This window comes from Aphelocoma coerulescens, unplaced genomic scaffold (genome assembly GCF_041296385.1).
Source record: "Aphelocoma coerulescens isolate FSJ_1873_10779 unplaced genomic scaffold, UR_Acoe_1.0 HiC_scaffold_99, whole genome shotgun sequence".
Taxonomy (NCBI): domain Eukaryota; kingdom Metazoa; phylum Chordata; class Aves; order Passeriformes; family Corvidae; genus Aphelocoma; species Aphelocoma coerulescens.
The window spans coordinates 679,146-690,266 of record NW_027184079.1 but is presented as its reverse complement, the minus strand read 5'-3'; the positions used below and the strand labels follow the sequence as shown (position 1 = coordinate 690,266).

The window sequence follows — 11,121 nt, the reverse complement described above, 5'->3', positions numbered from 1 at the left end:
CTGTGCCTGAGAAATCTTCCAGAGACAAAGGGAGTTGAAGTTCCTGTGTCTCTGGGGAGCTCTCCTGAACTGGCTGTCGAGGGCAGGAAGAGTTTTCTGTAACAGCTCACCGACTTCTGCGTTGCCTCTGTTCTAAATAAGTCAGGATTTCCCAAGGAGTGCTCATAGTGCTCCCACTGCTCTGGTTTTGACGGGCATAGGGCTCCTTTTTTCCCAATTGCTGGCACACGCTGGGTTCAGATTCATGATGGGAATGCTGTGGATCAAACATGAGTGGTTTGGTTTCTGCTGAGCAGGGCTTGCCCTCTTCAAGGATTTTGCAGTGTCCCTTGGTACAGTGCATGTTTTCCACTGGGAAGGGAGGGAGGAGTGTTGAAGACAGAGGCAAAGAATGCATTAAACACCTGTGCTGTGTCCCTGTCCCTGTTTGTGAGGTGACCATCCACATCCTGGAAGGGGACAATGTTATTTCTACAATGTTTTTTTCCATTAATATATTTAAAAACACTCTTTATTGTGCCCCACACTTCTGGCCACCTTCCTCTCCAGCTGAGCTTTCACTGCACCAAAGTTCTCCCTACAGTGGCAAGAGACATCTCTGTGGAAGGAATGAGGAGGAGGTGTCTTTACAAACTATCTGTGGGCATGATGGTAGATAAAGCCAGATACTGATAGGTGAAAGAAGCAAAGGGAGGAACCATAAATTCCATAGGAATTCCACTAATTGACACAGACTGTTACTCACTCAAGACTCTGCTAATCCCTGGATTTAGAGAAAAAGAACAGAGACACAAGGAAAAGAATGAGGGTGGGGGGTGCACATTAGAAAGGGGGTTTGTATTAAGCCATTCGGGAAGTCTGTACCTGTCAAGTACCTCAGCCAGTGGGGAAGGAGAGAGGAAAATGCAGCCGGGAAATCAGGAGAAAAAGGAAGCTGCGTCCTCTAACAATTTGAGAGATCCCATGGGAAATGCCCATGGCCTCTCCCTTTATTCGAATAAAGTAACAGGATTGCTCTGTCTCTTGTTTGGACATAAACCTGTGGTGTTTGTGGATTAATTTTCCTGACATCTGTATTCTTCTGCTGACCTTGCTTCCACTGGGCACACAGCTTTCTTTTCCATCCTCTTTCCCAGAGAAGATGCCTTCTGCCTCGTCTGCTTGGATTCCGACATTTGGGACTCTCCTACTCCTGTGCCCTTAGGAGGTGATGTTTCAAAATTGACCAGCACTGATGGACCCCAGCACCTGCAAAAGCATTGTCCCTGGAGACCCTGCTTACCAGTTCCCTGAGCAGTCTGAAGTCTGCTCTCCTCATGCCCCGAACTGAGGTTTTGCTGGCCCTTTTCCTCTTGTCAGAGGTTGGAAAGTCGATTTATCTGTGGTCACTGTGGCCAAGACGGCCACCAGTCCCCACTTGGCTCAGGGCACGTGGGACTCAGACGGCGGCCTGGCTCCAGGGGGGCTGAGCTGGAGAGTCCTGGGCTGTGGGGGGCTCCCCCCTTACCTGGGAGGAGGCTCCCTGGGGAGGAAGAAGGGTCTGGCATGAGCCACAAGGCCCCTGGCCAAAGGACAGTAGCAGGGGACATGTCCGTAGCAGATGCTGTCTGGGAGGAGCTGTGGCAAGGAGTGGGTGTGGGGCTGGGGCTGTCACAGAGCTCAGAGAGGGTGTTCCCCCAGCCCAGCAGGCAGAAAGCCGCTGGCTCACAGCAGGAGCCAAGTTCCAGGTCACCAGAAACAGCCCCCTCCCTCACCAGTGCTCCCAGCCTCCCAGAAAGGTTGGTTATGCTCATGGGTGCTGCCAAGGTTCCCCATGAGAACAGGGCTGGACACCCTAAAAAGGGGGGTGAGCACCCCAGGGGCAAAGTCAGGGCAGGGGGGAATGAGTGGGATGAGTGTGAGAGGACCACCTCTACCCCTCCCATCCTGCGCCAGGGAGCAGGGACCTTCCTGGGACAGCTCCAAGAGGATATTCAGTACCATCCTTGCCTGGGACAGGGGTGCCAAGGAGATCCAGGAGGGATCAGTGTCCAGCTCTGTGTCCTGGGACACCCTGCACCCTGTTCCCCACAGCCCTGATTTTCAGGAAGGAGCCACAGGAGTCTCCTGGCCATTGATGGATTTTTCTTTCAGGAATTCACTGTGGAGCTCGTTTCTCTTTTTTTTTCCTCTTTCTGAGCTCCTGTAAACACGGCATACAGCTGGAAGGGGCGGGGCGGAGAAGACCCAGCTGGGGAAGTCTTGAGGGGTTCTGTGTCTCTGGCACCCTGCTTTCCTCCTCTCCCTTTCGTGGAGGTGTGGGCTGGCAACGGAGCATCTTCCCCGGGTGGCCGCGGTGCCCCGAATCCCTGCCCTGAGTGGAGGGACAACACTGGGCGTCTCTGGTCTGCCCCACGCAGCCAGGGTGTCCCACAGAGCTCCTCCAAACCCCTGCTCTTGGCCGCCAGGGGCCTAATTAGTGACGTATTAACGAGGGACGAACTAAGGGCGCTAATTAGGGAAGGGAGGGCGGGGAGCCGGTCCCACCAGGACGGTGGGCGTGGCCAAGGCCTCAGCGGCGCCGAGGGGGCGTGGTCTGAGCGGGGGCGGGGCCAGCGCTGAGGGGAAAAAGGGCGGGGAAAAGGCTCGGTGCTGCTGAGGGGAAGCGTCGGGAAGGAGGGGATGGAGGGATATTGTTGGGAAAAAGGGAGACACAAGAGCTCTTGGGGGCCTGAAACCACTAACAGTGGTGGAGGGGAGCCCAACACACTCCTCCTATGTATCCCTATCCTTTACACAGGGGAAGCCGTGGCTGAAATCCAGGAAAAACAGCGCTGTGGATCCAAGGAATCAGAAGCAGGATCTGTGTGGAGGGTGTCCCTCACGGGAGGCACATGAATCGAATTGAGCGAGGCTGAGGCAGGAGGGTCACGCCGAGCAGAGAAGGGCGTCCATGCCAAGGCCCAGGGCAGCCCTGTCCCGGGAAGTGCGCAGGGAGCGGATCCTTGAGCTGCTGCACGTTCGCGCTGCCCTCGCTCAGCCGGGAGCCCCCTCGTTGCCCAGGGGGAGCTGGTGGCAGTGGGGAGTGGGAGAGGGAAAGATCTGTCCTACACCTCCATGGACTCTGATGCCGCATTCCTGGACTGCGCCAAATGGCTGCCCTGTTGGGAACAGAACCAGAGACTTCCCATCAACATCCTGATTTACTGCTCCAGAAAAAGAAAAATCCCAAACATTAATTCCAAGGGGGATAATTTAATATCTCCTCGGCATCTGGAGATCTATTACCTGAATCCAGTCATGAGTTTCCTTCAGGTCTCCTCCCTCGGGACCAGTTAAACAGGAGGTGGGGTTAAACCCTTCCCCCCTACTTAATTCTAAATCCTCCTGTTCCATGAGAGGCTCTTTTGGTCAACAAAGCCTTAACTTGATGTGAAGCTTAAGGGTTAGAGAGCCTCCTGCCGTCCTCAGTTACCATGAAAACCGTGGCTGCACAATTTTGCAAACGATGGGGCCACCCCTCGCCGAGGGGTCTAACATTTCAGAAGAACGGGCCATCGGTCTTCAAGTACCGCCCCGTGGTGTTCTTGCACTAGAACTCCTCTGGCGTGGTCCTGTTCAACATCCACATAAAATGCAAATACTTCTTCCCTGTTTGGAAGGGCTAGGGCAGGAGCCTCAGTTCATCTGCTTTTTAACACTTTAAAATTCTGCCAGGTTCTCACCTTGAAGGATAGCAGTGTTATAGGGAAACATCCGTGGCTCCAAAAGACCTGCCTTTAACAGGGACTCAGTAAAAGGCTGTAACCCCTTCCTTCCCTCCTGAAAGAGGGTATTGCTTTTTAAACACCACTTGTCCTGGTGGCTTCAAAGTGATTTGGAGAGGTTCCATATCTAATTTTCCACATTTCCCTGGGTCTACTTCAGCATAGGTCTTCTCAGGCATTTGACAGACAGTTACAGCAGTGGTAGCTTCCTTATCACCTTTCACAATAGTAATTTACATTCCCAGTTTAGCCATCAAATCCCTTCCCAGTAAATTACAATCACAATCAGGAAGAAACAGAAATTCATGCCTTTCAAACCTATCCCCCGCATTTACCAATAGTGGTTGAATAAAATGCAGCTGCTTCTCTATCCCACTTGGTCCCTGAATAATCAAAGAACTTCTTGACACTTTCCCCCCTTAGGCCTAAAGTTGCAAGTGGATCGAGAGGTCCCGTGTGTCCCAGGGAACTGACTTGCTCTCTGTCTGCACCAACCCTGCCTGTTAGCAAGGGCCCCAGTGTGGTGAGTCCCTGGTACGATGGGAGCCCCTGACACCCCTACCAATCCATTTCCATCAAACGGTGGCTCTGCGGTCACTCCCGCGTCCAGTGTCCTTCTGCCCTGCAGATGGCACTGATCCCTTCCCCATCGCGGTTTCGATCGGCTCTGCTCTGTGCTGCCCACCCCGTCCCCTGGATCCTGGGGGTCCCCTTGATCCCTGAGGTTTATAACCCAAATCCTCCACCCTGGCCCCACAAGCCAATCTGGTGCAGGGTCATCTGCTGGATCCCTGCCACCTGTGTCCTAGGGGCTCTTGGTGTCTTGTACTGGCTTCCCCCTCCAGTTAGGCCAGGGTGGGACTGTAGGAACAATACCTCCTTGTTTTCCCTGCCCTGGAAGCTGGGGATACAAGGGACCTCCTACTTTGTGGCACTGTCTGCCACTCCCAGGGTCACACAGAGATACCCAGGGACATGCTGGAATGACACTTCCTTGCTCCATGGCGGCTCCCAGTGTCTTTCAGTGGCATCAGTAGGAGCTGAAGATGGCCTGGATACGCTCCCCAGCTGGTGGCCACCCTGGGCCACCCATCTTCATCGAGGGTGTCCCCAGCACTGTGGCACTGCCAGTATGTCCTGTCATCCATGCTGGAAGCCAGCTCGTGGATGGAGACCACAACCATGGGGCCCCAGGACGTTTGGAAGTAGCCAGGAAGATGGAGTGGGCTCCAGGCTGGGTGGTGGGATGCCCAACCCCACTGCCACAGCCCCTCTGGCTCTCACCTAAAGGTTTCAGGGTTCTCCTCTGCCACCACCTCCAGCACCCTGAGCAGCATGGAGCCACCTGGGACCCTTACTGAGGTGGAGTAGTGGAAGTATTTTCCCTGAACTGTGTTGGCAGAAGAGGAGGACAAGGATGTGCAGAGCCATCTGTCCCAAGGTCATGGCTGTGAGGACAAGAGAACAGCCGGGGAACATGGTGGGATGGCACCTGGCACCACCTTGCCCATCCAGGGCACCCTGAGAGCCAGCAGTGCCGAGCCTGCAGTGCCTGGTCCTCTGAGACCAAGTGCGTGGTCCTCCCTTTCCCTTCCCAGCCCCTCATCTCCTCCCCTCCCTGCCTTGCTGGGCTCTCCTCACTGCCTCCTCTTTGACCTCCTGGAGCAGCTGCTTATGGATGGACTCTCAGTGGAGACCCCCAGACAGGTCCATGGCAGGACGCTGGGGTTTGGCACCTTGTCGGGATTGAGGGGTCCCTCCAGGCACTGAAGCAACTGGAAGACCAGTTGTTACGGGGCCACTGGAAGGACAGGTGTGGCCACCATGTTTGCACTGGGGGCGGGAGGTCACTGGGATCCCACGTCCTGTCCGCAGTCTTTCTCCCAGCTTTTCGTGGGTGGCGGACACTCAGCTCAGCCCTCCACGGCTGTGCAGCCCACCAGGGCCAGCAGGACTGCAATGCCCAAAGCCATGGCAAGCATCTTCTCAGGACAGGCTGACCCCCTCAAGATGGCAGAATCCTGTGGGAATTGGGCTCTCTGGGCATCCTCTCTGCTTTTAGCTGTTGCCAGTGTCCTTGTCCCACAGACCCTGGCTCTGCCAAGTACCACCAGCTTCTCTGGGTGCTGAAGGGTGTCCAATGGAGGAGGCAGAGTGGTGCGAGGGACAGTGATCTTCCATTTGGGATTGCTGGGGACAGCTTGGACCAGAACAATATCCATGAGGCTGTGGCATTGGATGGGATTCATCCCAGTATGTCCCAGAAGGAACCCCCTAAATCATCTACCCAAGCTCCTGAAAGCCCAAGGAGGTCCATGCTGGCTCAATGCTCTCCAGCTGTATGCGACTTGACAGCAAGTGCTTGGACTTTCCAGGAAACTCCAGCCCTCTTAATCTAATCTTGATAGCAGGAAAAATGGTGGAGAAGGTCATGCTTGGCACTACTGGGAAGTGATGGGAAGGACAGTGCCAGTGTCAGCCGTGGGCAGCGTGAGATAACAGAGGGAAATTCTGGTCTAACTGATTGATTATCCTGCTGCCATAAGGTCACCTGTCTCATGGGTGATGGGAAGGCATTGCAGGTTGTATTTCAGGATTTTAAGAGGAGTTTTGATCCTGTCCCTCACAGAATCCTTCTGGAGCAGGTGTCCAGATGTGAGATGAGCAGGGACAGGGTGTGCTGGGTGAAGAACTGGCTGATGTACTGGTTTTCAATGGGATAGGATCCATTTTCTTCCCAGGAAGTGGGACAGAGTTGGATTTGGATTCAGGATGGGAATGCGGTGGATAGCATGTGGGTGGTTTGGATGTTGCTGAGCAGGGCTTGCTCTCCCCAAGGACTTTACAGTGTCCCATTGGGCAATCCATGTCCCATGCTCTGCAAGCAAGGAGGTGACACCACCATTGTTCCCTCCTCATCCCTATGTCCTACTTATACAAGAATCTTCCACCCACTCTGCTCCAGAGGGCCCTCAAGTGCCCACAGGGAGTCCCTTTCTTCCTCCTGTGGCACTGGAGAGCGCTGAGGTGGGCACAGGGCTGTGACGGCACAAAGGGGCTGAGCGCTGGCGAGAGGCAGGGCTGGGATGTCACCTGGCTGTCCTGGCCCACAGCACTGTGACATCACCGCGCAGTCGCTATGTAACACTGCCAGCACCTGCAGCTGCCAGTGCAGTCGCGATGGGATGCGCCGGAGCCATGTGTGACGGTGGCGTCCTGGTGATTGTGCTTGTCCTGCTGCTGGCCACTGTGGCTGTCTGGTGGGCCGTTGGCCACTGGCAACCACGGAGGCGGCAGGCACGGACATCGAAGAGGCGCAAGCGCCCGGGGGTGCAGCCCAGAGGCTCACGGAGGAAGCGAGGAGCCCCTGTGGCTCCCAGGTCCTCCAGGCCTCGGGTGACCCCTCGCAAGCGGCCACGTGCTCCCGCGAGCCCTCTGGACAGCCCCTGCAGCTGCGGCCCCTGCGTGGCAGTGGCCCAGGAGCTGCAGGAACTGATGCTGCTGCTCTGGGCTCGCAATGGGACATGGGTGCCGCTCTGCTCTGGGATGTGGCAGGCATTGTGGAAAGAACTGGAGGAGCTGGTGAAGCGAGGCCACCTGCCCTGCTGTGGCTCGTCCAGCTCCTCCAGGAGCCTCCATCCCTTCAAGAGGCCGCTCCCAGCAAGATTATCCATCCCTGGGAGAGCCTCAACCCTTGCAAGGACGGCACACCATGAGGGACCCACCATCCAGGCAAGAAGCTCAGGCTGTCAGAGATCCTCCATCCTGCCACGAGCCTCCGCTATCTCTGACAGCTTCTATCCCCCGCAGACGCTCAGTGAGACCTGTCAGCCTGCAGAAGGTGCAGAGCCTGTGGACAGGTCTCCCAGCTCCCTTGGACTCACGGACTTCAACAATACGGGCGCAACCCTGACAACTGACGTGGCCAGGGAAAGCCCAGAAGTCCAAGTGGGAGCCCAGCCCGATCCAGGGGAGCCTTCTCAGGAGCAGGTGGCGGAGCAGCAAGTGAGCTGGAGCCAGCAGTTGCCGGCCCACAGCTCCCAGGACGCTGTGCCGGCTGTGCCAGCTGGCAACAGCCCGTGCCTGGTGGCAGAGATGACCCTCAAGAGACCCAGGAGGTTCCTCCATCTCCAGGAAGCTGCTCCAAGACGGCCACCGACTACCAGGAAGGCCTTTCTGGTAGCAGGTGAGATCTTCTGAGGAGCTGTCTGAGGCTCCCTCGGGGCTCTTGAGGGGCATCCACAGGCCAGGCCAGGGCCCTTGAGAGCAGCAGAGTCTCTGGCTGTTTCCAGTGCTTCTGATGCCACGGCTTCAAAAAACCCCTCCCTGGTTTGCAGCTGCTCCTGACACCCCCCTGTGCGAGTCCTCGGGCTGTAGCCCCGGCAGTCCTCAACAGCAGAGTCCAGCCCACGACGCCGGGGACAGCGACGGTGACGCCCTGCCCCGCTGCCCTCCGGCTCCTGCAGCCGCCTCTGCGCGCTCCCCTGCCCCAGCTCTGCCGCTCCCCTGCCCGACGGCTGCAAGGCGGTGGCCGCTGCCCGGCGCGCAGCAGGAAGCAGGTCAGAGCAACGTGGCCCGCGGTGGCTCGGCTCGCTTTACTCGCGGGCACTTGGCCGGGGGGGCCCTGGGCGCAAGGCTGATGGCTCGGTCTCGGTCGCAGGGCAAAAGAAGAAGCTGCAGGAGCTGTACCAGCTGGGCCCTCAGCTGGGCAGCGGTGGCTTCGGCACCGTTTTCTCGGGCATCCGCCTCTCAGACGGGAGTCCGGTAAAGTGGCCGAGACGGCGGGGCGCGGGAGGAGGGCCAGGGGCGGGGCGGGGCAGGGCTTGAGCTCAGCCCCGTCTCTCGTGGGCTTGCAGGTGGCCATCAAACGCGTGGCCCGGGAGAGCGTCCTGCGGTGGTACGAGCTGGTGAGTGAGCGGGGCCACCGCGACAGAGCGGGGCGTGGCGGGCAGGGATAAGGCCGGGGCCCCAGGGCGGGAGGCGGCGCAGGGCGGGGGGAGCGGGCGTGGGCTCAGCGTGCGAGCCGGAGCATCGCGGGCCCGGGGATGCCAAACACTGGTGATGGGGCCGGGCAGGGGGGCACCCCCGAAGCATCCCCTGGGCGGGAGGAAGCCCAAGCACCAGGGAGGCTGCCCAAGGGGGCACTGGGGCATCCCAGGCACGAGGCAGCGGAGCCACAGGGCAGTATCAGGCCTGCTGGAGGCACTGTCTCCTCCTCACAGCCCGACGGCACCCGTGTTCCCATGGAGATCGTGCTCATGGAGAAGGTGGGCTCTGGCTGCCACAACATCATCCAGCTCCTCGACTGGTTTGAGCTGCCTGACAGCTTCCTGCTGGTGATGGAGCGTCCGGAGCCATCGCAGGATCTCCTGGCCTTCCTGCTGGAGCAGGGGTTCCTGTGCGAGGAGATGGCGCGCTGGCTTTTCTGCCAGGTGCTGGAGGCCGTGCGGCACTGCACCGCCTGCGGCGTCCTGCACCGGGACATCAAGCCAGAGAATCTCCTCGTGGACCCGGAGAGCGGCGACCTGAAGCTCATCGACTTCGGTTGCGGCACCTTCCTCCAGGAGCAGGCCTTCACGCGATTTGCCGGTGAGCCCACAGGCCAGGCCCTGCTCCCAGTGCCAGGCACTGCACGGCCCCATTCCCTCCTGGGCTGTGGGCTGCGGCATTCAGCCGGCTGCCGCCTGCCCTTTGGCACGGGGCAGATGCTGTGCCCCAGGAGCCAGCTGCCAGCCCTGCCCACAAAGCCAGGCCCCGGCCGCTCGGCTTGGCAGGCCCGCAAGGGCTTGGGCTGCTCCGCTGGCCTTGTTTGCCTTGCAGAACGGTTTCTTGGCTTTGGCCAATTGGCTGGGGAACGCCCGGTGGCCTCGGGGGGAAGTTGTGGCCACCGGTGCAGCCCCTGCTTCCGCCAGGAGGCTGGCACCAGGCTCTGGAAGCCAGCAGCCTGCACCTGGACAGCGCCACCTGTCTCCCCTAGGAACACACATGTACAGCCCACCCGAGTGGATCTGCCTTGGCTGCTACCACGGCCATTCGGCAACCATCTGGTCCCTGGGTGTGCTGCTGTACGTCATGGTCTGCGGGAACATGCCCTTCCAGGAGGACCGTGACATCGTGTCGGGGCAGCTCTTCTTCTGGCAGCAGGTCTCTCCAGGTTGGTGTCTGGCCTCAAGAAGGCAGGCTTTGGCAGATGGCACCGCGCAGCCCAGCGTGGCCCTCACGCAGCTGCGCGGGAGGCCCATCTGCCCTCAAGAGCTGGCCGCAGGAGGCAGCCCGTGACGACGTGGTCGGTGTGGCCTGCTTGGCTGAAGGAGGTGGCGCGTGTCCTGCCGTGCCACTGTCCCGCAAAGGGCAGAGTCAGCCGGGAGGCTGGCACAGCTCTGAGCACACGCAGCATAGCCCGGGCCCTGGAGGCGCCGGGAGCAGCTGGGCAGGAGCCTTCTGCAAGTGACCGGCGCTTTCTGGTTTCTCTCCCCAGAGTGCCAACATCTGATCCGCTGGTGTTTGTCCAAGCACCCTGCGGACAGGCCAGCGCTGGAGGAGATCTTGCGCCACCCTTGGGTGCGGGGCAGGCGTCTTTGATGCCTTGCCAGAGCCTCTGCAGCACCCGATTACCGAGTCCCATGCAGGACTGAGGGCTCGAGAAATAAAACAACCACAAACCCATGCCGGGGTGTCAAGTCTGGTCCTGTTTAGCAACTTCAGCTAAAGAACCCTCTTGGGAAAAGGGGTAATCAGAGTGTTCTCTTCAGCCTTTGTCAAGCTTTTGATGCCTTTTCTCCAGGACGGTAGTTCTGTGTCTTCAAGCACAGGCTGTAGTACAGGCAGGAGGAGCTGTAACCAGCCTAGAAAGGTAACAGTGAAACAACAGCCGCCCTTTCAAACTGACGCGGCCACTTGGGTTCACCAGAAGTGATACCTGGGCTCATGTGTGCATTCCAAGGGCCAGCAGGCGGCAGGGACAGAGATGCTGCTCACCTGCCAAAGCTGTGAGAAGAAGCAGAAACGCCAAAACATCATTTCAGGTCAAGCCCTAATGAACTCTTGCTCTTTCTTCCCCTCACACTGGCAGCAGGCAAATGCAGCCCGGTCTGCCTGGATTTAGGGGACAGCAGCATCTAAAGGAGCTGTGCAGGGATGCACAGATGCTGAAAGAGACTCTACGGCAGATAGACACGCTCCAGCAGGCTCAGCCTCCCACACTGGGGCAGGGAAAGAGCATGAGGAGACCCCCGCTGCCGAGGAAGGAGCGGCAGAGAAAGTGATCCCTAGGGACTCCAAGGGAACCCCCCTGGTGTTACCAGCCTCTAACCCTATCTCACATTCGGGAGTTGTGTTATGTAACAGAGCAACTCTTGATAACTTTGTTGTACCA

At 58.4% G+C, this 11,121-nt stretch overlaps 1 protein-coding gene across 1 annotated transcript; it reads left to right on the top strand.

Moving 5' to 3' along the window:
• Positions 1-8,616: 8,616 nt before the first annotated feature.
• LOC138102675 (serine/threonine-protein kinase pim-1-like) lies at positions 8,617-10,328 on the top strand. Its single transcript, XM_069000390.1, has 4 exons — positions 8,617-8,653; positions 8,969-9,335; positions 9,724-9,900; positions 10,225-10,328. Exons 2-4 carry the CDS (start codon positions 8,990-8,992, stop codon positions 10,326-10,328), a joined length of 627 nt encoding a protein of 208 aa, XP_068856491.1. The 5' UTR covers positions 8,617-8,653; positions 8,969-8,989.
• Positions 10,329-11,121: the final 793 nt, after the last annotated feature.

Coding starts and splice junctions, on each gene's coding strand:
- LOC138102675 (XM_069000390.1), top strand. CDS start 8,990: ATGGAGATCGTGCTCATGGAGAAGGTGGGCTCTGGCTGCCACAACATC. Junction 9,336..9,723: donor GGCCTTCACGCGATTTGCCG/GTGAGCCCACAG, acceptor TGTCTCCCCTAG/GAACACACATGTACAGCCCA. Junction 9,901..10,224: donor CTGGCAGCAGGTCTCTCCAG/GTTGGTGTCTGG, acceptor TTCTCTCCCCAG/AGTGCCAACATCTGATCCGC.